This window comes from Pelecanus crispus, chromosome 5 (genome assembly GCF_030463565.1).
Source record: "Pelecanus crispus isolate bPelCri1 chromosome 5, bPelCri1.pri, whole genome shotgun sequence".
Taxonomy (NCBI): Eukaryota; Metazoa; Chordata; class Aves; order Pelecaniformes; family Pelecanidae; genus Pelecanus; species Pelecanus crispus.
Window position 1 is genome coordinate 18,827,929 of NC_134647.1, and position 26,763 is coordinate 18,854,691.

The 26,763-nt window shown below is 62.3% G+C and overlaps 1 protein-coding gene across 1 annotated transcript in view; it reads right to left on the bottom strand.

Annotated features, from left to right (window-relative positions):
- Positions 1 to 5,826: 5,826 nt before the first annotated feature.
- The window catches only part of NHEJ1 (non-homologous end joining factor 1), a 48,159-nt gene continuing 27,222 nt past the window's right edge, over positions 5,827 to 26,763 (bottom strand). The window contains exons 6-8 of the mRNA XM_075710974.1: positions 6,544 to 6,661; positions 6,192 to 6,295; positions 5,827 to 5,907 (exon numbers count right to left, since the gene is read on the bottom strand). Of these exons, the coding sequence (XP_075567089.1) occupies positions 5,827 to 5,907; positions 6,192 to 6,295; positions 6,544 to 6,661 (303 nt within the window). The remainder of the gene's footprint in view (positions 5,908 to 6,191; positions 6,296 to 6,543; positions 6,662 to 26,763) is intronic.

Genomic DNA, 26,763 nt, shown 5'->3' on the forward strand with positions numbered 1-26,763 from the left:
GGCGCGCCCGGCGGCCCCGGGGCGGCCCGGGGGACCGGCGGCTCCGGGGGCCCCGCTAGGCTCGGCCGCCGCTCCCGCCGCCCGCCCCGGGGCTCCCCATGCGGCGCGCAGCCGGCGGGCAGGTGCCGGTGCCGGTGGCGGCGGCGGCGGCGGTGGCGGCGGCGGTGGCGGCGGCGGGGCGCGGCGGCTGCCCGGCGCGGGTGCGCTCCGGCTGCCCGGTGCGGCGGGCCGGTGTCGGCCCGCTCTGAGCTGCCGTGGCCCGGCGGCGGCAATAAATAGCGAAGGGCCGTTTGTTTTGGCAGGCGAGCGGCCGCTTGCGGGGCGCGGGGCGCGGGGCTCGGCGCTGCCGGAGCCCCCCGCGGTTTGCGCCCCGGCGGTCAGCGCGGCGGGGCTGGAGCCGGAGCCGGAGCCGCCGCTGCCTCCGCTCCCCGGGCAGAAGTGAGAGGGGAAATTGAAGAGATCCGGGACCGGGAACCGCCAGGACCGCACCCTGCCCGTGTCCCAGCCTCCCAGCGCCCTCCCTCTCTCGCCTCCTCCCCGCGGAACCTGCCCCGGGCCGCCCGCAGCCTCCTCCCCCCGGCCGAGCCCGCGGCCCGCAGCCCACCCCGCCGGGGGTCCCCGCCGCCACCTGCCCCCCGGGGCCGCCCCGCCGCCGCCCCGGGGCGCGCCTGGCCCGCCGCAACCCCCCCACCCCGCCCCGGGGCGACCCGCGGGGGGTCCCCCGCGGCGGCGTTGGGCGCGGGGTGGCACCCCCGGGGCTCCGGCCCCCGCCGCGCTGCCTGCTCGCCAGGGGCCCGGGCCTGCGGGCGGGGATCAAACAGAGCAGGGAGGCAGCTGGTTGAAATTTAACCACAATATTCTCGCTCCCCATTGTTTCCAGGGAGGCCCGATATTTCCACAACAGGATTATGGCATCTGATTAACTCGCTGAGACAACAATGAGGGGCTGGGATGGGCTTCCCCTTCTAGCTGCCAAAAGGGGAAAGTAAATACAACACCCTGATTTCAGGAGCGAGGGCTTGCAGGGCCCCCCCTGTTCTCCCCCAGCTGTGTGCCGGGGAGGCGTCCGGCACGGCTCTGCTTGCACCCCCTCTGGCTCCCTAGGACCTTCCCAGGTGAGGCAGTGCCTTGGGATGCCCCTGCGCACACTGCTCTCTCAGGGATGTCCCCTCGCCAGCTCTTCGGTGGGCACGGGGCATGGGTCACTCCTAGGGATACACAGAGACGCCAGGCTGCAACAGCCTGGCCAGGAGTCCAGCTCTGGCTGCAGGGCTGAGGGCTACGCTGGCCTCAGCGGGACCAAGCAACTTGGGCATGAGGGATGCAGGCTGGGGAGCCAGCAGCACCCACGGGCTTGGGATGCTGCTACCCAGCGGCCCCGGTGGACCACTTCCTCTGCAGGAGCTGTAGGCAAAGTGCAGCTGGCCAGAGGTGTCTCCATCAGGTTTTCATACTCAGTAGCCACACTCCATCAGGTTTTTGTACTTTTTTGTACCTGAAACCAGTGCCCAGAGCCTCTGTGAACTCCTGCCACTGTGCAGGATCGTGAGGCTATCCCACTACTCCTGCACATGACGGAACAAGAGGGTCTGGCCAGCAGTCCCAGGCCACCCCACTTCTACATCTCTTCAGCTGATCCTTCCAGTGGAGCATCCTTGAGGGCATCAGCAGCAGAGAGAGGAGAGGGGACATGTCACAGCACCAATCCCCATCCCTGTCCCTGGCTTACCAGGGCTGCAGAGCAGGCACAGTTCTCTGCACACCATGGACACAGGAAGATTGGAGCCTGGGCTAGGTCCACAGGGTCCTCCAAGCTGGTTCATGCTCCCACCAAAGGAATGAGCCCAGGTCCCCACCTTGCTCATCACTGCCACAGGGGAGCAGGGAACAGGATCGTCTGGGGTGGCGCTGGGTCCAGGGGGTGCAGTACATCCCCAGGCAGAAGTGCTCTGTGGCTGCCGGTGACCAAACCCAGACCTCCAAATAACCTCTGCAGCCTGCCAGCATGCAGTGTGCATGTCACGCATCCGTCCCACTCCCGCAGCTCTGGGCTGACAGCAGCCTTGCCCAGCACTCACTGCTACAACAGTCATGGCCCCCAGAGGCCCAGGGCTGCAGACAGGGAGCTGGGTTTGTCCGTGACAGCGGCTCCTACCCATGCAGGGGCCCCGGCATCCCGCATCGGCTCTGGCCACAGAGAGCAGTGACAGTGTCCTGTCACTGGGTGCAGAGTCTGTCGCCTGCCCATGCAGCAGGGACCTGCTGGGCTGGCCAGCTCCTGCACGGGACGTGGGACACGCAGAATGACTCCCACTCATTAACAGCTCTGTGCTGATGAAGAGCAGCCCTCCAGGAACTGCCCCAGCTCCAAGCACCCCCAGTCCTGCCCAGCCCTGCTGCCCTGTGCTGGTGGCAGGGGTGGCTCTGCAGCTGGGAACGCTGCCCCAGCTCTCAGCAACTCCTTCCAGGGGGGCTGAGGCAGACTGTGGGAGCACCACTGCCCACAGCATCAGCATTCTCAATGCCACCCCATGTCCCTGCCAGGCAAAGCCCGCTGGCACATGGGGCCAAGTGGGACAGGAGCCCCAGGCACTACAGGGCTGGGTGTGCAGGGAGGGGGCTGGAGGCTGTGACAGGGTCCGTCTAACCAGGGGGTGAGGGGAGATTTCTGCTCGGGGAGTGATTTCTGCTCGGGGAGCTGGTGGGAAGGGACGCTTGCTGCAGCAGCACTAGGTCGCAGGGAGGAATTACCTTCCAAGGGAGGTGGGAGAGATGCAGCATCCATCCCTGTATCGCACAGCATCTCCCGCAGCGCTCAGCCACTCTCAGGCACTGCTGGGATGCCCGGCCACCGCGCACTGCTCCTGCCTGCGTCCCGACCGTGCCCAAGTCCCTCCTTCCTCTGCGCCTCGGCTTTCCCCACCGCCGTATCCCCCTGTCCCTGCCCCGAGCGGGAGGGCAGCATCCCGCAGACACCTCGCTGGGCTGCCAAGGCTGCCGGGGGCAGGGGGCACGGGGCTGGCACAAGGCCCCGCAGAGCTGCCCGGAGCCGGGCGCTGCGCAGGGCGAGCGGGCGAGCGGGCGGCGGAGCCGGGCGATGCAGTCTAGGTGGTGCTATTTCTCTATTTTTGCACTGGACGGGTTTGGGATTTTCCTCTCCCTATTCGCTGCCTTGGTCGTCTTCTTCTCCTCTCTCTCTCTCTCTCTCTTTTTTTTTCTTTTCCTTTTCTAAAAATACTTGACAGCGATTGAAAGGTCCCTTTAATCGAGGCCACAGAGCCCTTATTAAGGGCACGGGTCGGGGTGCTGGGCCGTGCCCGGCATAACGGCTTCATTAAACCCTGCGAAAACTAATATTTATGGAATCAAATTTATGGAGGCCGAGGCCGAACTTGTGGCCTTTAATGTGTGTCGGGAGCTCATATCCAGCCGGCTCCAGGGAGGAGGGGGTGGGGACAGGGAAGGAGACCCCAGCGGGACAGGATGGGACAATGAGTGGTGACACTCCCTGGAGCTGGCGGCAACCTGGGCCAGGGAGGCACCGGCAGCCCCATGCTGGAGTCTTGGGGGCTGGGGTCCCTGCGGTGGCCAGGGGGGCATCGGCAGAGCTCTTTTTCCCGTTGATGTCTTTACTCTCCTGCTTTTATTTACCCCTGATCCATGCTCCTGCAGCCCCACCTTCCCTTGCCTTGGGAGCAGGGTGAGTGGAGCAGGATCTGTCCCTGCAGCAGGTTTTTACCACCAGCCTATGCCTGCCAGTTCGCCCATCCCTTGGGCACAGAGCCATAGGGCTCCCCAGGGGGACTTACTCTGCAGCAGGACAGGGCTCTTGAGCAATGCCCCAGCAGCATCCCTGGGACTGGCTCCCCCGAGTTGAGCACCCCAGGGAGAAGCAGAGACACAGCCTGGGTGCAGCTAGCAGCTGGGATGACGCGGGGTGCAGGTGCTGGTTTGCACCACCCGCTCCCCTATAGAGCCCACCAGCCACTGGTACAGCGGGATGGGAATGTGCTCCCCCGCCATGTGATGTCGCCTCAGCCCCAAGGGGGACAGATGACCCACATGCCCTCGCTGGGGTGATGAACATTCTTCCTGCAGGTCCCGGCATGCACAGGGAAGCAGCACGAAGCCCAGGCCCAGCAGGGACCAGGCTTGGAACAGAGCAGCTCCCAGGCCAGGAGATGGAGCCCATATGGATGGAGCAGAGGCTGCACCAGGGGACAAACTGGTGACAGAAGACACGTGAAACACAAAGTTGCTGAACTGCTGCCCTGGTCCTACCCAGCTGGTAGCGAGACCCTCCCTGGGGTCAAGCACCCAGCAGGCAGACCCAAAGCTGCCAGGGTAAGATGCTGGCAGATGGGAGAAGGCCGGATACATAGCTATGGCTATCGGCACAAGCTCCCCATCCCATGGCTTCCCCTTCCCACCAGCCACCCTGCCCTGCACTCTGCTCCCTCTGAGAGGAAATTTAAAAAGCAACCGGCTGCTGTCGCCCTGGGACTGGCCAGCCACGGCCCAGCAAAGACCCTTTCATTCCCCTTCCACAGACACAGGGGCTGCTCCGGATGTTTTTGTTTCCCCCTTGCTGCCCAGGAGAGCAGGCGGTGTGACTGCAGCTGGCCCAGCCCCAGGGAGCAGGGCAGCCGGGGGCATGAGTCCCTGCCCCAGGAGAGCGGCACTGCGGGCGGCCGCCTGCCTGCTCAGTGCTGCCTGGCTCTCTGCCTGCTGATGTAGGACCTGGCTTGGTCACAAGAGTGGGGTCCCAGCCCCAAAGGAAGCATGTGGACACAAGGGCTAGAGAAGGAGAGTGCAGATTAATGGATGGATGATGGATAAATGGATGAATGGATGAACAGACAGATGGACTGACAGGGTGTGGAGGGGCAGAGGTGGTGCTTTGTGTCCAGGGAGCATCTGTAACTTGCTCCATGGCTGCTCCCAGGCCTGGGAGCTTTCAGTGTGTTAGTGGCTTGGTTGTCCCCTGTCCTTTGGAGGCCAGAGCATGGATTAACCCCACATCACCTGCCCACTAACCCTGGGGAAGCTGCCTGCATATGGAGGGTGGCCCTCAGCACAGCCAGGCTGCCTTTGCCAACACGCTGCAAGGGCTTCACCTGGCTCCAGGCACCAGCACATGGTGTGTCCCTGGCATGGGACAAGGAGAACGTGGGCTCCAGGCTGAGCCCTCAGTATCTGGGGCTCCCCTCATGCACACCGCCCCACACACACTGCTGCTCAGGGTGAGGCACAGCACAGGCTGGGACCTGCCATCCTGCCCCGTGGCAATGAGCTGCTGTCACCTCCTTGCTGTCACGTCCTCACTGTCCAGAGCCACTGCAAGCCCCTGGGACAGCGGGATTGGCCTGAGGGGGACCCAGCAGCACCAGGGGCTGCACCCCTGCCTGGTCACTGCAGGCTCAGAGGGGACAGAGCAGGAGGAGAGGGATCTCACCCAGACACAGACCTTTATTGCAAACCCACAGAAGAACAGCCAAACCCCACGGCCCTGCTGGAGCCCTGGCTGTCCCACACCCATCCAGCAGCATCGCTCCCGCTCCCCTCAGGTCCAGCGCTGGCTCCATCACAGGGCAGCCTGGGCAAGCTCTGCACCAGGGAAGAGGCAGAAAAGAGGTTCCTGAGACACCGTTGAAGAGGGGAGATGCCCCGTCACCCTGGCTAGAGATACCTCGGGAGGGGACCATGCCCCAGGCCAGGGTCTATCAGGGGATGCAGGTGAGGAGGCAGAGGATGCATGGGTGTTCTGCATTGCCTCTCTCAGATGCTGGGGGAGCAGAGACCCTCGGGGTGGGTGGCATTGATGTTTCAGCTGAAGAGCCCCTTCGCCTTCTTCGGCTTGGCCTTGGCCGCAGGCAGACGGGGCTTCTGAGCTGGGGAAGAGGCTGGCTGGAATCAAAGAGGAGGCAGCGTCAGTCCCCCTTGGGGGTTCACACAGAGTGGGTGCACGTGTGCAAGCAGTGACATCCCCCACCGCCATGGTGGTGTGTAAACCACACACACATGTGCAACGGACCCACGCGCTCCCCAGCCAGGGTACGATAGGCTAGGAACTGAGCTGAGACCCCCAGCCCACTCTGGAGGGGTACAGGGTTGGGATGCAAAGAGGGAAGGGAGGTGCCGGCTCCATCCTGCCACTGGTACAGAGAAGCTGTTTCTAGAGCTGCACTCACCGTGGTTCCCTCGCTGGAAGACACTGTTTCACCCTCCTGGGTTGGAGGCAGCGGACAGGGGTGCCCTGTGGTATCTGCAGCAGGCTCCGGGCCCTCTGCGTCCTCTGGTACCAGCAGAAAGAGATGCAATTTGGGATTGAGATGAGGGAGCACAGGGCATTGCCCAAACCCACACTAGGAATGGCACCTGGGTGGGAGTGCTCAGCCCATGGTGGGAAAGCAAAGGGGAAGACTGTTGCACGGGGTGAGCTGCACCCAGGGCCCCACTCCCCTTCCCCCAGGATGGGGTCTCAGCTGCAGGGAGGCTGGGTGCTTCAGGCTCTCCCTACTTCACGGCCACAGAGCTCCTCACCTGAGCGCTGCCGTTTCAGAGCTTGCTTGGCCTCCTGCTGCGTCACCACCACGTAGAGCTGCTGCAGAGCGGAGGTGAACTCCTGCCCCTCTTCCACACCGCAGATCCGGGGCAGGCTCTGCGGGAGAGAGCACAGGCACTGTCAGCCTGCCAGGAAATCACCTGCCAGGAGCTGGTTCCTGCCAGGACACCCTGCCATGGTGCCGCAGCGGGGCAGAGAAGGGGCTGTGCATCCCTCTGCCCAGCGGGCTCCATCTGCTTCACCTCAGAGACTGCATCATGGCTTGCAGGGCCAGCCAGCTTTGGCACTGGGCAGGATGTGGCTGCTCCCCAGCCATGCACACACACACACACACACGTGTGTGTGTGCACACACCCGCACACCTGCTCCAGCCCATGGGCTGCCTTCCCATTCAGAGGCAGACTGCAGAGGTTTGCGAGTCATTCATGAAACGCCGGAGATAAGATCGCACGGGAAGGGCTGCGGCTTCCCCGGCGGGAGCAGCGCAGGGACCGCAGCGGCCGATAACGACAGCGAGTCCTGGGCACGGGCAGGACCTTGGCATGAGGTGGGGATGGGGAACCTCTGCCTGCCACAGCTGCCTCCAACGATGTCTATGTGGGCAGCACAAGCTATCCCTGGTGGCCCCATGGCAAGTGAGGGCAATGTGGTGGTGAGACAACGGATGCCCAGGTTTGCTCCCAGTCTGCCAGAGCAGCTCCCGCCTCCCTAAACACATTTTGGCTCCATCCAGGCTTGACGCAGGGAAGCCCCCCTCCTCCTGCCCGCACCCCCTGCCAGAGCTGCGGGATGCCACCCTCACCCTCTGGGCCATGCCGATGCGCATGGGGGACCTTGGCGCTCGCGATGGGGAGGCTGGCAGGCTGGGCAAGCGCCATGCTCCACTGGGAACCTAACGGAGCACGTGGCCAGAAAACGAACACGTGCAGGGATGGGGAAACGTGAGTGCAGCCTGGAGGGGACGGCTGTGTGGGGGTGCGTGGGGCATGGTATGGGTGCACATGTGCAGGTGAGCGTGAGTATGCATGTGTGCATGGGGGCCTGTGTGCGCAGCCGTGTATAGATGAGCGTGGCTCTGGGTGCCTGTGTGGCTGGTTGTGTGGCAGTGTATATGTGTGTGTGTCAAAGGTCTGCGCACTAATCTCTGCTCCACTCCACACCCAGACAGCACAAGAACAAAGTGTAACAGATAAGGCTGGATCCTCTCTGGGCCAGGGGAGCGGGGAGGGGATGGGGACGCTCAGACCCACTCAAGGCCAGAGTCCAAAGCCTGGCCCTGCTTTCCCAGTGGCAGAAAGGGCTGGCTGAGCCCCCCTCATGGCTCCCCGTCAGACGGAAAGGGAGGGCAGGGCTGATGCCAGGATGGGTTGGCTGGTGCCCAGAAAGACGCTTTCCCCGCAGGTCTCATCGCTCCTGCTGGAACCGCGGGCATGAAAGGCTCCTTAGCTGTAGGACATGCATGCCACTGGGGTCTGCTTTTTGGCCAGCTTCTATGAAGGACCTCCTGTGTCCCTGCCCACTGCCACAGGAGGGAGTGATGCTCTGGTCCCAGCACCCTGCCAGCATCCATGGGATTGCTTGCCACTGGGCTAACACACCTCCTAATGCCTCCTTGCCTGGCCTCCAAGCCCTGAGCTACGCTGGCCTATCACAAAGTCCCAGGAAGGAGGATGCTGAGCACCTTGGACACCCTGGGGATGCTCTTGCCCTGGATGTCTCAGCCCCACAGGGCCAGGGTTGCACCTGAGGTTGCAAAAGCAGCGTCCGACGCCGGGAAGGCAACTGCACTTCAAAGGCAGGAGAGGGACTGGCAACGGGTGGCCGACACAGCCCAGATCAAAGGCACAAGCTGGAGTCATAATTCAGAGAAAAGCAAACAGCAGCTCCCAGGAAAGCCAGGAACGGTGGTGGAGTGAGCAAAGTGTACTAGATAGCACTGCATGGGTCAATGCCCCAGCAGGGCAGGAGGGTCCCCTGCAAAGCCACCCAGCCCGGGGTGCCACTACCCTGCTGCCCACCCCTTCTCCCCACCACTGAGGGGTCCCCAAGGCAGTGGGGCAGGCTGTGCACCCAGGCGTAGGGTGCTGCCCACAGCGCTCTGCTCCAACCCAGCTGGGATGCGGGCTGCAGTGCAGGATGGCACCCAGGACATGCCTGGAGCCCCGGGTCTGCCCAGGCTGCTCCTCTTCCCAGCATCCAAGTGAGGATCCAGGCAGGGCAGCTGCTCTCTTGGGCTCAGCCCCAGCTGCCCGGAGCCAGCACAGCATCCCTGTGGTGTCCCTGGGGACGGGGCAATGCTGTGGAGTGCCCACCATGCTTGCAACCATCCAGCCTCCCCGAGACCTGCACACATGCACCCGGCTGGGGTGGCATCCTGGGGAGGTGCTGGGAGAGGGGTGCCCAGGAACACCAGGCCCCTGGGAAGGGATGGGCATCTGGGGTGGCACAGGGGTCTGCAGGTGCAGGGCACCCGCTGCCCATGCCTCCGGGAAGTGCCCAGCTCCGGCAAGTCTGGGGTGGAATCTGGGAGTCACCAGCCACCTCCTGCCACTGCCCTTCCCGGCGGCTCAAGCCCACGGGCTTGGAGCCATCGGGCGGCCGGAGCTGGCCCGCGCCGGGATGGGAGGGCCGCGCTTCACAGCCCCGGAGGGAAATGGATTTACAAGCAGAGCTGGAAGCGTTTCCCTGCAGAGCCGTGACTCAGCAGGGAGCGGAGCATGCTGTGCCAGCCACCGGCCACCTGATGGCCCCGGAGGCTGAGAGGGACAAGAAGGTGTCCCCAGAAGGGGCTGGGTGGGGGACAAGCCCTGGGTACCAGTGACTTTCCCCTCCCTCCTTGCCCCACTGCCCCAGCACATCCCCAAGCTGAACCCCGCCGCAGCCAACTTCTTGTCCCCACTGCGACGTCAGCCCTGGCCTCCAGTGACTTGTTTTTCTCTGATTACCCATCTCTGGGACAAACATGGTGCCAGGGGTCCGGGGAGCAGCATGAGCAGAGAGCTGGCACCCGGGGGAGTGCCGGCCGGGTTGCCCCACGCGGGTCGCCAGGCACCGGGGAGTGATGCCCGGGGAGCTGGCACGGCTCGCCCTGCATGTTATGACTACCTGGCCACAAGGCCAAGTGGGATACCCCGGTATCAGGAGCGACTCAAGGCTGCGGCAGCAGCACGGGAGGCTCTGCAGCACACCATGAACTGCGATTAGCCCAGCCGGGGGGGGCTGCCCAGCAAAGGGGGGCAGGCGCCTGACCTCGCGCCAGGAGCAAGTCGTGCTCGCCAGCCGCTCTGCAGTGATGGGGGCAGCTCACGGGGAGCTGGACTGCAGCCTCGCTCGGTGCCCCCCATCCCGGAGGGCTCTGCTATGGGGCTGTACCCCAGCGTGGGGGGGAAGCAGGGCCAGTGGTGGGCAAGGTACAGCATCCATCTCCCAGACATCCTGCCTTCACCCACCCCGACCCAGACTCCCTTCTCTAGATGCCAGAAGAGATGGCAATTTGGATGTCCTCTTGACAGCATGAGCAGGAGGGGCACGTCACCCAGCCCGGCACCGTGCCACCGATGCAGAAGCATCACCTTCCCCTGGCCCAGGCCCGGGGTGGGGGTTGCAGGCAGGCTGGACTGTGCTGGGCCCCCGCGCCGGTGCCAAGCACCAGAGTCTAAATCGGTCGTGCTCAAAGCTGGGGACTGACCCTTTCATTATCACACCAGACGTTCGAAGTGGTTACCAACATTCTTCGCTACAAACCCCACATTCCTATTTTTTAATATATTTTTAACTGGAAAACAGAGCGAACGGGGCCTGTTTGGAAATTACAGCCTGGCTGCTGTGGCTTGTATGTCAGATCTGCCCACATTCCCGTGGCCAGCCTCAGCACATGCTCCACAGGGGCACACTTAATAATTCCTGCCGGGGGCCGGGAGCCAAGGGGTGTGGGCCGTGGGGGGGCATGGCTTCCCCAGGCTCCCCCCGCCAGCGGGCTCTGCGGAAGCGGCGTGGTGGAGCGGCAGCCCGGGAACGGCGCACAGGCTCTCTGGCAATGGGCATGGCCGCCGCCGCGCTGGCACAGGCGAAGCCTGGCGATGCTGCGGCAGCCCGCGGTGGGCAGGGGAAGGGCTCCATGGCCGGGGCGTTCCCATGCCTCATGGCCAGGCTGCCCTTGGCACTCTCCCGTCGTGAGCTTTGTGCGTGCTCCTGGGAACGGGGCTGGCGTGGCTCGCTGGATGCGTGCTGGGCATCTCTGCCCATGGTCGTGCCAGCGTCAGTCAGGCTGGGGAGGGATCCATCCTGGGATTCAGGTAGATGAGCACCGATCTCTGCTAGCTGCTCATCCAGCCTCTGGCGACAGTGCCAGACCAAGGGATCCCACCAGGATCTGCCTGCGGGAGGACAGAGGTGAAGGGGGTTGAATTGCTCCCTCCTGGCTGGGTCCAGGGCAGGCAAAGGGGCAGATCGTCCCCCCGGGATGGAGCAGGACCCGCCAGCCTGGCCTCCCACTCCAGCTCCCTGGTGGGACAGTGACCTTCTCCCTCAGGGCAGAACTGCCCCAAAGCACCCCGAGCTGCCCCACACTGAATGCCGATGACCTTTCCCAGCTCCTCCAGCCCTTGGAACTGCTTGAATACGCTCACCCCAGCTTGCAGCAGTCCTTGGGGCACTGCGTAGCCTGGCAGTGGGCAGCTAAGGGACCTGCACTGTCCCCATCACCCCCTACCATGCACGCCCCTGGGGATGCACAGCAGCAGCAGCAGCTAGGAGAGCTGGCGGTGCTGCCAGCCCGCCCGTGGAGCAGGCAGGGGCAGGATGGCCAGGGCTTCCCAGGCAGGGAGCCAGGCTGAGCACACCTGGCAGGAAGCAGCGGTGCCGTCAGGGGAAGGCAGCCGGAGAGCTGCCGAGAGGTGAAGGGGTCACCCCGGGGAAGAGCGGGCGGTGAGGCCGGGATGGCCGAGCATCCCAGTCCGACCCAGCCCAGCCCGGCACGGCCCGGCACTCCTCTCAGCGCTGCTCCGGCCCTGCTGTGGGCAATGTTTTCCTTTCCCCCTAACTTTCGGGGCCTTTCCAGCGAGCAAATGTCAGGCGCATAAAGAGCGGCACTGTGAGCGGAAGATGGAGCGAGAATGCCTGCCCGCGTCCCTCCGTAAGTGCTGTCTCACACTTCATCAAGGCAGCCTTTGCAAGCGAGGCACCCGCTTAACAACCAGCAGTCTATGCTGGCCGGCGACCGCAGCAGCCCCGCCGCTCAATACCCTTTTCTTTTCTCCTTGTGCTGTTTTCGCGGCTTGGGTTACAGCTTTTCTCGCAGACACTGAGCGGAGGGGCGCGGTGGCAGCGGGGGCTCCGCATTGTGCTGCCTCTGCGCTGGGGTGGATGCGGGTCCCCCTCCATGTGTGGATGCTGAGGGGGGGTCCTGCCCTGCCCACACGTTGCTGCTTCCAACTCCCAGGGATAAATCCCAGGAAAAGGAGAGTCAGCAGCAGCGCAGGGGTAGGGCAGGAGGTTGCAGCATCTCCTCCCCAGCCATGTGAGGACCAGCCCACCAAGAGCAGCCTGGGGCTTGGCAGAGGGCTGGTAGGGGGCGAGGGGCTACAGCCCCCAGTGGGCACAGCCCCTACCCCATCACACCTGGAGAGAGGCCATCCCGCCACACTGCCCAGAAAACCCACGAGCATCCAAGCCTTCCCGCTGCCCACATGCCCACAAACTCCCTGAAAAAGAGTGCAGTCCAGCAGAGCAACCCTTGCTACAGACACCAGCCTTGCTTCCCCACCTGGGCGACCCTGCAAGAAGCTGGGCATGGCTGCCCAGGGGCTGTGGGTGGCTTCTGGTGGCACCCCCAGCTCCAGCCTGACCATGGGCGCTTGTCCTTCCATCCAGCAGCCTGTGGGGCCACAGCAGGAGAGCCTCCGGGGCAGCTGGCATTGGGTGCCAGTTTGTCAAGGGAGCTGGGCAAGGAGGATGCCCTGAAGAGCAGCAGGTCCCGGCAAGCCAGGACTTGTGAGGACTTGCTGCTGGCTTCCAGGAAGGCAGAGCCACAGGCTGATAGTACCTATGGGCATCACCTCTGCGAACCTGGCCCACCACTGACATGGAGTGCCTTCTCCAGGGGCCAATGAAGTCAGGGGAGGGCCTGGGCAAGCCCAGGAGCAGAAGACATGGAGACCTGGTGGCCAGAGTTCCTCCTGTCTCAGGGGGACAGCTCAGGGACCCCTCTTCTCTGTGAGGAAGCTGGGTGGCTCACACTGCCTTGTTATTGTAGGGTGGCTTGGTGAATATGGACACATCACCCAGGCTTATTATTGTAGGGTTCCTCTACAAAGCATGCCAGCTCATGCAGGTTTATTATTGTCTGTTCAGGAAAGCTGGACACATTGCGCTGGTTTGTTATTTTAGGGTTGCTCAGGAAGGCTGGCCAGCTCATCCCAGCTTGTTATTATTGCGCAGGGCTCACGGGGGGCTGGCCGGGAAACTTCCTGCAAAATGGGGTGATGGAAAGGGAGCCACACCTGGTGAATCACAAGGATGCCGTGAGGCGATAAGGAACAGCGAGGGGTGGGATCCAGCACCCCGGCTCCACCTGGTGAGGACAGGCCACTCATTCACAGGCACAAACACTCGCAGCTCCCCTGGGACCCATGGGGCAGCAGGGCTGGTGGAGGCGGCAAGAGCATGGGTCAGGGCTGGGGACTGGCAGAGCAGCCTGCAGACACCCCTTGAGAAGCAAAATCTGGGGCTGGCAGGGCACAACCCATGGGAATGCTGTATCCAGCACGTCCCTAAACCTGGCACACAAGGGATTAGCTGAGCTAGCAGGGCCCAGAGCAGAAGCTGAGGCTGATCCAGGCGGGATTAGGAGCTTTGGGGGGAATCTGGGCGCGTTCAGGATGGGGCTGAGCAGGAGTCAGTGGCTGCTCCACCCTGGCGGCTTTGCAGTTCCTCCCAAGTGCAGGCACAACCCCCATCCCCAGGGGCTGCCCCATCATCACCTGAAACTGCAGCAGGAAGCATTGCTGCATGCGGCAGGGGGGCAGCAGGGCTCGCCCCCAGGCTGGCTCAGGCGGCTCCCCAGACACATGGCCCCGGCAGGGCTGGGTCTGACATGCCCCAGCAGCCCTGGCACTGCTGCCAGCACAGCCACTGAGTCACCGTCACTTCCCCTTGCCCTGCGACAGCCCATGTTTTCCAGCCCCAGCAGCCCACCGGTGTCCCTGCAGGCAGTATCCAGCTGTGCCAGGTGCCCAGGTGTCCTGCAGGCAGTGCCCAGCTGTGCCGGGTGCCCAGGTGTCCCCCAGGCAGTGCCCAGCTGTGCTGGGTGCACAGGTGTCCCGTGGGCAGTGTCCAGCTGTGCTGGGTGCACAGGTGTCCTGCAGGCTGTGCCCAGCTGTGCCAGGTGCCCAGGTGTCCTGCAGGCTGTGCCCAGCTGTGCCAGGTGCCCAGGTGTCTGTGGGCAGTGCCCAGCTGTGCCAGGTGCCCAGGTGTCCTGCAGGCTGTGCCCAGCTGTGCCGGGTACCCAGGTGTCCCCCAGGCAGTGCCCAGCTGTGCAGGGTGCCCAGGTGTCCCCCAGGCAGTGCCCAGCTGTGCCGGGTGCCCAGGTGTCTTGTGGGCAGTGCCCAGCTGCTCAGTGCAGATGTTGGTCCCTGGCCAGGCAACAGGATTGAGTGTCAGGCGAGCTCTCTGTGCACAGCAGCAGCGGCAGGAGGCCAGGCTGCCCTGCGAGCACACAGCCCCTTCATTCATGGCAAAAAATAGCCCCCCGGGGTGTGGTCCAGCCTGGAAAAGCCCCCTCCAGCCCTGGCCAGCCCATGTTTATTCAGTATGGGGGGGGACACACACTGCCCTCCCCCTGCCCACTGGCTCTGTGCACCATCTCCCTGCCAGAGCGGCTGCTCTTGGACGCGGCTCCCCGGGTCCCCTCTGGCCAAAACACACAGGCTGGGGCGGGGGGGATGGCAAACCCCTAAAAAGCACTGGGTTTGTCTCTGGGAGGAGCAGCCCCCGGTGATGTCATGAGAGTCTGCGAGCGGCCACATGAAAGGGACTCACTGCCCAGGAAATCCACAGGTCCATGCTCCGCCAGACAAGCCGGCGATTCTTCAGTGGGCCGGGAAGGAAACCTTGGGGAGCCCAAGCCAAGCCTGCCCTTGCCCCAGGGACAAAGCCTGCCCCCAGCCCCACAGCCCCCACAGGGTCCCCAACCCTGCTCCGCAGTGCCCCTGTATCCCTTTCTCAGCATCTACAGTTCACAGCAGCCCAACTTGTACTCCCAAATTGGTACCCCTGGGTACCAATCCCTGCCCTGCAGTCCCCAGAGCACCAAGCCTTGCCCTGTAGTCTTCCAGCATCCTAATCCCTGCTCTGCAGCCTCCAGAGCCCAGACCCCTGCCCCACAGACCCCAGACCCTCTCTCTCTGCTGGCCTGGGGGCAGCACCCCCATTTCCATGGTGATCCATCAGGCTGGGAGCAGCAGGTGATTTAGGGCCAGGCAGTGCTGCCACCAGACAATGGGGATGCAGCAGGGCAGGGGATTCTCTTTCGTGAGGGATTACGCTGGGGACAGCTGGGAACACACAGACGCAGCCCCCTCTGACCCCCTCCCCAAGAGCCAGCCAGGATCTCGCCCTGCTCTGGCGGGCACCACAGACATGGGCTCTGAAACCGAATCTGCTGCCCAGGGCCTCCCCTCTCCATTTCTCACAGGCACAGAACCCAGCGGCTGGAGCAATGGGGAGGCTCTGCCTTCCTCCTCCTCCCCACGCAGGAGACACCCCTGGGCTCCCATCCAAGCCCAGAGCCCCAGCTCTGCACCCCACTCCGCCCTGCACGTCCCAGCCCCACCACGGATCCTGAATCGCATGGGAATTGGCGACAGAGCTGCCTCCCCTGCCCCATCGCCAGCTGCAGCCCAGAAGAAGCCGAGTGGCAAGTAAAGATCAGGGCAGTTTTGAACTTCACGCCCCCAGCGCCTCCCACGCACGTTTTTAGGAGGCTGCAGCATCCAGCCTGTCCACCTGTAACTTGCCCATGGACACTCTCCTGCTCCACTTGCTCCATCTCCCCCCACACAGGCGCAAGGTGACAAGACTTCTCCGCACCCCTAAGGGTGCCTGGGGGCCAGCACGTACCCCATGCCGGTGCCATGACACATGGGGGCACGGGCTGGGAAATCCTCTGTGGAGCAACGGGCACGGGTGTCTTCACAGCACGGTGCTGGGGCAGAGGCTTCTTTGGGGCCAGCTGAGCAGTGACAAAGGACCCTGTGACTGAGACCTCGCTGCCCGCAGCAGACGGAGGCTCTTTGCAAAAGGGCTGGCTCCGAGCAGCCCACAGCCTGGGACATCTAGGATGTGGGGCATCTCCATCCTGCCCATCTCCTCCATGACCCAAATCCATTCATGACAGCACTGGGCTCACGGAGAGGACAGGGCCAGCGGAGAGGAGACGGGAGCCCCCAGGGTCAGCACAAGGCTCGCAGGACTGTTCCCTCTCCCTGACGGGACCGGGGTGGGACGTTTTCTCCGGCTGTCCTTGTCCCAGCGAAGAGAGGGGACTCAGTCTCTGGGACTGTCAATCAGGCACCTTTCACCAGAGCTAAAAATGCACTCTCAGAAGGAAAACAAAATAAAAACACAAAACAAGAGAGGTGAAAAATTCCTTGACATTTCTCTCCTGCAAGTCCCCAGGGCCAGCAGAGAGGCGAGAGCCCCCGGAGTTTGTCAAGCAAACACTTTCACACCCTCGGCCGCGCTCGGCACGCTGCCGCTGGAATGCCAAATATATATTTAAGCCCTGCTCATCAAAGGAGTCTGTTCGGAGTCGGTCTTGGGCAACGTGCATGTGGGTTTGGCCCGGAGAGAAAACCAGAGACGCTGAGAACATTTCTTGGGGATGGGATACAGCTCGCATACACACACACACACATGCAGACACACGCGTGAGATAAATGACAACCTTCAAGGCTGTGTGGCTGTAAGGTCGCGGGCTGGGCACGAGATACCTGCACTCTGCGGCACTCACCCTTATCAGCTCCTGTCGCACCACGGGGTGGGGATGTTTAGGCTGGAGGGAGGCCAGCAGCCATTCTGCATTCCAGCGCACTATAAACTTTGTCAAAGCTAAATGAGCTCAGCCAACAAAGCTTGGGTCCAGGGAGACGAGCAGGAAGTGACACTCTGGGAGAGGACAAGCTTGCGGGGACACAGAGGGCTGGCCGGGGCTGTGCACCCTGTGAGGAGGTGATGAGTATCCTCAGCCCAGGCACGGCACTGTGTAATACAGAGGTGCAGATACAGCGCTCCTGCAAGTCCAGGGTTGGTGCTTTCCAGGGTGCCACGGCATCCCTGGCCGCTGCATGGATCCCGCTCTATCTCCCCCTGCACGAGGCAGCCAGCCCCAGCCCTCCCGCAGGGCACTGCTGCTCATCTGCTGCCAAACCACCCCCGGCCCCTTGCTTGGAGGAGCCGAGGGCAGGGGGATGCTGGCTGCATCTGTCCCACGCTGTGCTGCCCCACAGCTCTTCCTCCCAGCCACGGCTTTGCTGGAACGAGCTGTCTGGGCACGGCAAGGAGCACTTTGGGAGGGAGGCTGCAGGCAGCAAAGGGGAGAGCCCTTCTGCATGGACCACTCCTGTTCCTTAGCTCCCTCCCTTGGGAGCATCCCCTTGGTTTGCTGCAGATGGCCCAGGGACTACCTCAAAGCTGGAGAGATGGGGGAGTCTCTGCCTTCCTCCTTTTCTCTATGGGGTTTGCTCCCAGCCATGGCAGTGCCGTGGCGTTAGCAAAGCCCTGGTGCTGCCTGCAGATCTGAGATGCTCCTGCCCCATCTCTGGAGGCAGGTCTGGGAGTTGCCATGCACAGGACGGAGGGCAGGGCAGGAACTCCACCTCTGGAGATGATGGGCCAGGCTTTGCCATTGCTCCAGCCAGGAGCAAAGAGGTCTTAGTCTAAATCTTGTGTCTAATCCCAGCTGACAGAGCTGCAGGTCACAGTCTGGCCAGGGGTTGGAGCCGGCCGGGGCAGGAGAGATCATTGCCACGAGCAAACAGAGCACGCCAGCGCTGTGAAATCACGCATTACGCGCCTGTCGCCCGGGGCAGGACCAGCCCATCAGGCTGCCAGGGAGCTGCTCTGGTTACGGCAGGGGTAATCCCAGTGCTGTCGGGGCCTGACCCTGCACAGTCGTGTTGCCCAACCTGGGTTCATCTCCAGGTGAGGGGAGGGATTGCTGAGCTGCGAGTTGGGTTTCAGGCACCTGCTGCTAATAAAACATTCTGTCAGGGCACCTTCACCCTCTCAGCCCTTGGAGAGAGGGATGGGGTCCCTGTGGTACTGTCTGGGGGGGGCACAGAGGGCTGGGGGAGCCAGGAGCTGTGGCCCTGACCCTGTCCCACGCTGCACCCCTCCGCCTGGGTGAGCAGACCTCCCCTTGACGCTGCAGTCTCATCCTTCTCTGCCCTGCCAGGTTCAGCCACTGCAGCCCGAGTTGCTGCTCATTTTCAAGGGCAGGGATCCCAGCCTGTGTCGGGACCGTGATGCTCCAAGCCCCGCTGCTCCCCCACGGGTGATGAGGAGTGGAGACCTCCCCCGGCTCCAGCGACTGCTGCTTTTTCCAGCCCCCTGCCCACTCATCACACTGCTCTCTCCATTTGGGCTTGCCTTGCTCCAAAGGGTTCACCCACCCCTTGCCATCTCCAGACAGCAAAACCATGCCCTTTGGCTAAATATAGGGTTTTTTAAAAGCCTCACCTTTTTAATCCCTATTTTTCCAGGCGTTTTCTTCCATGCAGCACTATCTGTCACCAGCAGAACTGGAAAAAAAGATACCCAGGGCACCTGCTTGCAGGTCCCCTGTGCTCATGTCAAACCTCATCTGTCTGCAGTCACTCTCTCCTGGACCACCATCACCTTCCAGTCTAAAAATTGGTTTATCTTTAACCTTATCCATAATACTATCCAATAATGCTCCAATATATTGTCTTCTATATTGTGCCAGGCTAGAAATCCTCCTCCATAACTTAAACCCCTGCCATCCCCATGGCCCTGCTCTTTACCAGCCTTAAAGACATCAGAGGGCTTGGCAAGCCAGGCAGTGCTGGGTCCTGCCCCTGCTCCCCCTTGCCAGACCCCAGCTTTTGGTGGGGCTGCTGGCTGGCTTGGGGGGCCAATTTCCAGAGCTGCTGGGGCACTGTGCAGGAGGACTTTCTCCCTCCTCAGCCAGGTCTTTCTGCAGCTGCAGGGGAATAGGGGACCTCTACAGCCCCCCTGCACTGCTGTCAGCTGCCACAGTCTCAAAACACGAGCCCATCACCGACAGACACAACAGTGACATTTGGGGAGCTGATTCTTTTCTCCCCAACAATCCCATCTCCTCCAGGAGCCCCAAAACAGGGCAAGCAGCATCCCCCCAAATCCCCTGCCTCCAGGAGCTGAGGCTGGAAAAGAACCTCTGCAAACACCTGGAAACTCAAAAGGCAGCTCTCAAAGCAGATGCCAGAGCCAAGGCAAGGACTGGGCTGCTCCTCGCCCTGCCTGGGCTGGCTCCTGGAGCTGGTACCCACAGCCCACTGCCTCCTACCAGGCTGCACATCTGCAGCCTCCGCCCGCGCAGGAGAGCAGGAATCAATTACAGGGCTGGCAAAGGCAGGGCTGCTCCGGGGCTGGCAAGCGGCACCAGCTCCAGCGGCCACAGAGCACGTGGCACGGCACCGGAGGCAGCCCGCCGGCCGGCCCCGCTCCTGGGCTGAGCGCAGATGTGCCACTGGCTCATGGGGAAGAGGCAGGGGAACCACTTGAAAGCCATGGTATGAAAGTGCTGGTAAACCAGGGCCACTCCTCTGCTCCTCTGGCTCCACGTGCTATTTATAGTGCTCTGGGTGCCCACCCCAGGGGAGTTCAGCCCCTTGGGTGCAGACTTCTGCCAAGCCAGCTCTCTTCTCTGCTGTGCAGCTCCCTGGACCCCCAGCAAGGTCTGCGAAAGGTCCTGGACCCACCTGATAGCTAAGATACTCTAGGGTCGGCTGTCCCAGCTGGGTCTAGGACCCAGCCAGCCACAGGGGCTCACAGCACGGCCACATCAGCCTGCACTGGAGGCACCAGCCTGCATGCAGCAGCCTCAGACAACAAGCATATACAGCAGAAATGTACAGACAAGCCCCACCACACCAGTCTGGAGATGAGGGAAGACCCAGCCAAACCATGGTCGCTCCTTGGAGCCCTACTGTCAGTAACCCCAGGTGGCTGTGGCTGGGCCGGGGGGAGATGACCCTGCTCTCTCCAGCTGCAAAGGGAGGGCTGGGTGGAAAGGCTGTGGGGATGCTCCCCTCAAGCTTGTAGGCTGGTTTCCTTGTTGCACGGGAGGGCATCAGGCTTCAGCCCTGTGTTCCAGCGCCCAGCACCTCCTGGGCATTTGCGGAGGCCTCTTGAGTCACCGCAGACAGAGGAGAGCTGAGCTTGCACTGGTGAAATGTGATTCTGCCAACCCACGCCTTGCAGTGGCTGCTGGAGGACTTCGGGGAAGGTGGGCAGCGAGGAAGAGCAGCACTGCCATGCCCTCAGCATCTCCCAAAGCGCTGGCCCCGCACCCTTGCCTCCTGCCAAGCAGCACGCACAGGCACGGCTCTGCACCCAACGCCGGCTCTGCCGGCTGCGGCATGGCAAGAGCAAGCTGCAGGGAGGGATGCCGGCATCCCCTGTGATGTGGCTGGGGGGTCACAGCCGTCAGTGACCAAAGGGCGGGGGACAAGGCAGACCCCTCCGATGGTCTCTGCAGCACAGAGACCCACCACCTGCAGCCCTGTGGGGCTGGACAGCCACTGCAGTGGTGGTGGCAGCTGGGGGATGAGCCAGGCAAACACCAGATCACCAGGTCACACCGTGACAGCCGGGACGAGGACCCAGGTGCCTCAGGGAGCAAACGTGGCTGTAGCCCCCGCCTCGTCACCCACCCCGAGCAGAGGTGTGGGGGCTCCTGGCATCTCCCGAGGGCTGCAGGGTGAGGATGCTGCCCACACAGCCCAGAGCCACGGTGACGCCCAGGGCAGGGGGGTAGGACCACGCCGATTGGGAGCAGGTGGCTGCTGCTGGCGCTCCCCCAGCCAGCAGCCAAAGAGGAGCTAAATTTGTTCCACCAATATGTGGGCAGCAGGAGGGGATGGGGGGCTCCTCCAGCCCGTCTGCCCCATGCCCGGCGCACGCCCCACCGCCCTCCTTGGCGCTGGTGTGGCCAACCCTGCCCCGACACCAGTGACGGGAACAGAGCCCTTCTGGACCGTCTCTTTGGCACCCGCGTGTCCTGATGACTGGCCCCAAGCGGACCCAAGTCCTTCCTCCCCCGACCACAGAGGGGAAAGTTTCCAAATTAAAAACCTAAAACTGGCAACAAGGTGCCCATGGCAGGAACCTTTTAAACTGGCCATTAAAGTTTATAAGTTAGACGGGCACCAGGAGTGAGCGGCGGAGCTGCAGGAAAACAGCCGCCCCTCCTTGAGCAGCCTAACCACGGCTGTCCCCAAAGCCGCAGGGCTGACGTCACGGCATGACTTCACCTCCATCACCCACCGCCTGGCCGGCCCCAGCCCCGTGTTTACCCCTGCCCGTCCCCGCCGCTGTCCCTCGCAGCCCGCTTTTCCCTTTGAGGTCAGTCGGCAGCCCCGGGGCCTGGCGAGGAAGAGGAAAAGAGCGGAGAGAAGGAAACCAAACCTCAGCGCCCACAAGGCGGGCTGCAAAACACGGAGCCCCAGCGGCTGCTCTGCGGGGATGGTGGGCTCCGTCCCAGCCCTTCCGCCTCTCCCCGGCTGTGTCCCCCGCTTCCTGCCCCTAAGCTGCTGTCCCTGGGGTGGGAGACTGGGAAAACTCTGGTGGCCACAGCTGTGCCCGCTGTTAATTCTCCCATTTTCCCACAGACAACACACTCTGTGCCCTCAGGTATTGGACCTGACCTGGTGCTGGGATGCACCATGGGTACCTGAGAGGACCCAGCCTCTGTCCCAAGGGGTGGGATGCTATGGGGTAAGTGAGATGCGCAGCCTGTCCCCAAGCCCAGCTGTGAACATCTGGCCAGCCCCGGGGTGAAGCACAGCACAGGGTTTCAGCCAGAAGAGCTTTGGGAGCAGCAGAAACAGAAGCCTTGGGTGCCTGGGCGCAGACCGGGACAGCTCTGTTCCCCTCCCCTGCCAGCGCAGGAGCACTTCGGCTCTAGACCTCTCAAGGAGGAGCCACCAGCCTTGGTGAGGTGCTGCAGGCATGTGTGGGATGCAGGTTTGCTTTGCATAGCAGGGTGGGAGGGCAGATGGGGGTGGATAAAACCCCATGGGTTCCCATACTGGAAGAGCCCTGGAAGAAACACCATGGTTGTTTTCAGACTGGCTGTGCATGGGGGCCAGTGCTGAGCCCTCCAAGACCTGTGCAAAGCCAGCACTGCACGCTGGAACCAGCCTGAACGATGCGCTCAGCTCAGAGACGCATGTTGCCAGAACACGGGTGAGAGCCACAAAAGCCACATGGGTTCAGGAGGGACAAGGCTGGGGGCTGCGCGGCCACAGAGCTGCCTGCAGCAAGGCTAGGGCACTGGTCGGAACAGGCTGGGAAAGCCACCGTCCCCATCGGCTGCTGTTTGGAGCCTCATGGGGCACATTTTGCCTATTGTCACCTCCCGGAGAGGTCTGTGGGTTGCATTTATAGACTCAGCCACAGACCCTGGTCCTTGCCCTCTGGACTACACAGTGCTGCCCCTGCATCCGGAGCATCTCTAGGAGCCAGGAGCCATGCCGACCCACTCTGCGCCCCAGTGAGTCGGTGCACGCACGTGAGCCGCTCGCATGCCTCCCCCCGAGCATCGATTGATGGGGAAGCGCGCACACACGTGCGCACACACACACACACACAAACAGAGCAGCCTCTGCAAACAACTGCTTGTTAAGTTAAAATTAAACTCTGCACAAATATTGACCTTTGGAGGGGACACAAACTCTGCCGATATATTTACCAGCTTTATAAATGGGCCTGACCACAGTGCCCTATATGCTGAGTTGGAGGAGACGAGGGCTGTGGAGGTGCCCAAACAAGGTGCATCCCCCCACCTCCCCAAACAGGGCTCTCCCCAGATAACGCCACTGTGCCCCCCAGCTGCCCCCTCCTTCCCCAAAGTCCCCACTCCAGCCTGAAGGAGGATGGATGGTGGGCATGAGGATGAGCTGGATCCACTTTTCTCCGAACTCATGGTTTCTCAGGGGAGCAGCCAGCAGCTGACAGACAGCTCTGGAGCACTCAGGGGAAGCTCCTATCCCCTCCGGGCTTGTGAAACTGGTCCAGCAGAACAGTCCTGAAGCTGCCCCTCACCTTCCAACCCTTCCAAACCTCTGCATTGACCAAAGCCTCACTGTCTGACAGGGGCACCCGCTGCCAAACCCCAGCTGCCCAACATTCGGGCAGACTGCTTTGCCCATGAGCCTGTGCCCTCTCTGCAGAGTCACCGGCACATCCTGGGGGGTTCCCACCTCTTGAGGGGGACCCAGAGCTCCAGGCTCGGTCCTACATCTGGGAAGGCTTCAGGAGCTGCAGAAACACCAGCAGCCTGAAGCTGAGGGGGCAAAAAGCACCCATTAACAGAAATGATGCAAAGAGAAGGTGCAGCGCAGCTCTGTGGTGGGAAGTCACCCCTCATGAACCCACCAGAGCTCTCAGAAGGGGCCAGCATGCCTAGCTGAGAATACGGGGGGATGCAGTGGCACTGGGAAAATACTTAGGGCAAGGTGTTTCCTCAAGGATGGCTAAACCAACCAACTCAGCTGTTGTGGGAAAAGAGGCACGCTCTTCTCACAGCCTACGCCTAGGGTAAAGCACAGGAGGCAAGCTGGAATAAAGGGTGGCTTTTGCAGGCAGGTACAAATGGGGCGGCACAGGAGGCAAGAGCGTTTCTCAATGATATCAAACTCTTCAGGGCAGTGGGAAAAACTGCTGAGTGCGACAAGTTGCTGTTGAATAGCCAAGCAAAGAGGGAGGCATGAAATCAGTGCTGATAAATGCAGCACAAAGGACATGGGGAACAACCCTAGCTACGCGGTGCGTGGTGCAGGGTGCAGGGGAGACATCCCCGTGTTAATGCAAGGGGAATGCACCAGCCTGGGGCTCAGCAAGAGAGAAGAGGACCCTGCACATCGTGAGGAGACCAGGATGATGCCAGAGTGCCCGGGGCTGTCACTGCCCCTCAGTCCTTGGCCAAAGAGGGTGATAGGGCAGCAGGCACAGGGTTCAGCCGAACTTGCACCAGTGGGCGGTGGTGCTCAGCATACAAGAGGGATGATGGAGGGTGGATTTAGGAGATGGCCCCAAGGAGCTGAGTGTGCAAACCCAAGGCTATGCATAGCCAGGAGAGGGGTGCAAAGAGGGTGTGCATGCAGCAGGCACAACTCCTGCGCCAAGAGCAGCGCATGCACCGGCTGGGCGGCGGGAGGAAGGCTTGTGCCCGTGCTGGCTGCCCGGTCCCTGGCCCCAGGGATGCAGGGAGGAGAGCACGACATATACAGCAGGGGATGCCCAAGTTCCAGCTCTCGGAAACACTGAATAGAGTCTTATTCAGGCTGATGTAAAACACTGTTAAAACACACAAAAATCCTTTGAGTAATGGGCGAGCGGGAAAGAGGCATCTATAATTAACAGTAACTGTTCGAGACGGTCGCTGCCCAGAGACGTGTACTGTGCAAAACCACTTGAAAAGGCCTCGTCTGAAAGGCGAAGCCTGGGGTTTTTCAAGAAGCCCGTCATGTAACGATCCTGGCCCTTCCAAAATAATTCTGCCATATTAAAAAAACCCAAAACCTCAGCTTAATCGCCCTGCAGCACTGGGACTGGAGAGCTCTGAGAAGAGGGGAAGGGAAGCACAACCGGCTTCCAATTAGAGCCTCGTTAGAAAGGAAAGCTGGGGAGCTATTAGAGAGCGGGCCAGGAGCGAGCTGAGCTGAGCTGAGCCAGCTGCCTGGAGACCACTGCAGGAGGGGTGTCCCCACCAGCCCTGCCCCTTCCCCTCCTCAGTGGGTGCTCTGGGACCCCAAGGATGGCACAGTCCCAGCTGTGGGCACTTGGCCTGAGCAGATGGAGAAGAGGTTGCTGCAGTCGCACACCTAAAAGACCCCCGGCAAGTCCTGGCCCTACACAGGGCAGGGTTTTGGAAGCTCATGGAGCTGTGCAGGGAGCGCCAGGGATGGGAGAAAGGGGAATTGAGGCTAGGAGGATGCTGCAGCTGGAGAGGAGAAGTGAAACAGGCGTCTATAGGCTTCACTGCCTCCTCCCACCCTCAGAGGCACAGAGCTGGGGCCAGAGACTGCCCCAGCCTCAGTGTCCCCGTGACACCAGGATGGGGCTCCCGGCTCTGCCAAGCCCTGGGTTGCAGCTGTGGGGGGACAGGACAGTCCCGCTGTGAGCGCATCCATCCTCCTGCCCTGCATGCACACCTTGCCACCTTCCCTGGCACCCCGGGTCCCCATCCCCTCCCACGCAGACCAGTGTATCCCAGTGCCCAGCATGCCTGCAGCCCAGCATGCCCTGGCTCATGCAGTTGCTGCAGCCAGTCATCGAAGTGCCAGAGCCCAGCCAGGTTGGCATGAGTACCAGGGCACCATTGCCTGCAGCGCAGGTTCAGCCACAGCATCCACCCCAGGCCATTTGCTTCATCAGCTCTGGCTTTAATTGTGCCTGGCAGCCCTGCCTGCCCAGGCCAGGGCACCGGGTACCCACTCGCCTGCCTGCAGCCTGGCTCTGGGACCGGCCGGGCGGGAGGCACGCTGCCCAGAGCAGCCTCCCCTTCCCATCCCACAGCCTGGGACCCATCCAACACAAAGTTAATTTCTAACCATGGGTAACCACCAGTGCCCGAGCTGGGATGATTTATCCCCTATCTGCCTGGGTCGGATTTATGAGCCACACATCCCCTAGGCTGCGATAAAGGCCATGTCTGTGCTCCTCCATCCCCCCGCTTCCCGTAGCCCCTCCGTGCAGACTTGCTGCCCCCCCACCCCATTTACAAGCCTTCCCCCAGTGCGGAAACCTGACAGCCCGCAGAAGAACAGTAAACAGCACAGAAAATAGCACACGCTGGAGGCCAACGAGAGACGCGCCGGCCGGGGAAGCCACAAATGGTTCCTGCTTTCGGGACCTGTTCAAGAAAACAGAGTGGGACGTACCCTGGGCTCCCATCAGCCTTCAAAAGGGGAGAGGGGAGCTGCTATTAATAGCCAAGCCAGGGCGCTGCTCGCATGCAGGGCTGGATCGGATGATGCCACGGCCGTGATGGGGATGGCTGAGCAGTGAGGAGCGGTCCCTGTGGCATCTGCCGGAGGCAGCGCTGGGTGGGAGCGGACATTTTCCCTGCAAATGGGAATTCACACACAGGGTGGAAAATTCCTCGGTGCATTGGTCCAGAGTGAGACTGGGAAAACCGGGAAGCCAAAGCAGGGCCAGGTGCTGCTATGTTTGCCCCTGCCATGCGGCACTGGGCAGGGGGTTGCCAAGGGAAGGAGGGCTCATCCCTGCACCCACTTGCCCCAGTCCACCCTTCCCTGCAGATGGTGCTCAGCAGCCCAGCACCTGAGCACACTGTCATGGGGATGCCCTAGATTTGCACTTCAGGCTGCTCCAGGGTCTGACCGCGGTGGTGATGAAGGCATGTGTTACCTGGCTTCTTTTTAAACAAGGTCTGAGGCTTCTCCTCCTGTGCCGGGAACAAAAGCAGCCACTGAGCACCGCTGGGCGTTACTGCAGTGCTGGCGGCCTCTGCAGCATGCCAAAATGTGCAGAGAGCTGAATGCACCTGGCTCCATTTTCTATTCCTCTGCCAGCCAGAGGCCACCTTGCCGGATCTCAGATGCTCTGCGTGTGCCACGGCAGCCAAGATGCTCCAGAGCCTTGTGCAGCAGTGTCGCTGCCCTGCCAGTCAGGATGGCTTCACCCTTTGCACCACCACCAAGGGCTTCCAGTCCCCACAGCCAGCCGGATGCACAGCCCAACAGGTGGACATATGGGCCGGATCCTGGCAACCTGGCCATACAGATTGTGGTTCTGAGCTGCACCGAGCAGCCCAGCCCAAAGCAGCTCCCCACCAGTGGCAGCCAGCTGGGGATGGAGCAAGGGGCAGCAGTGCCAGCCCTGGGGTTTGCAAGATGAGGCCACAAAGAGCAGGATGGATGAGGCTGTGGGCAGCATCCCAGCTCTTGGGG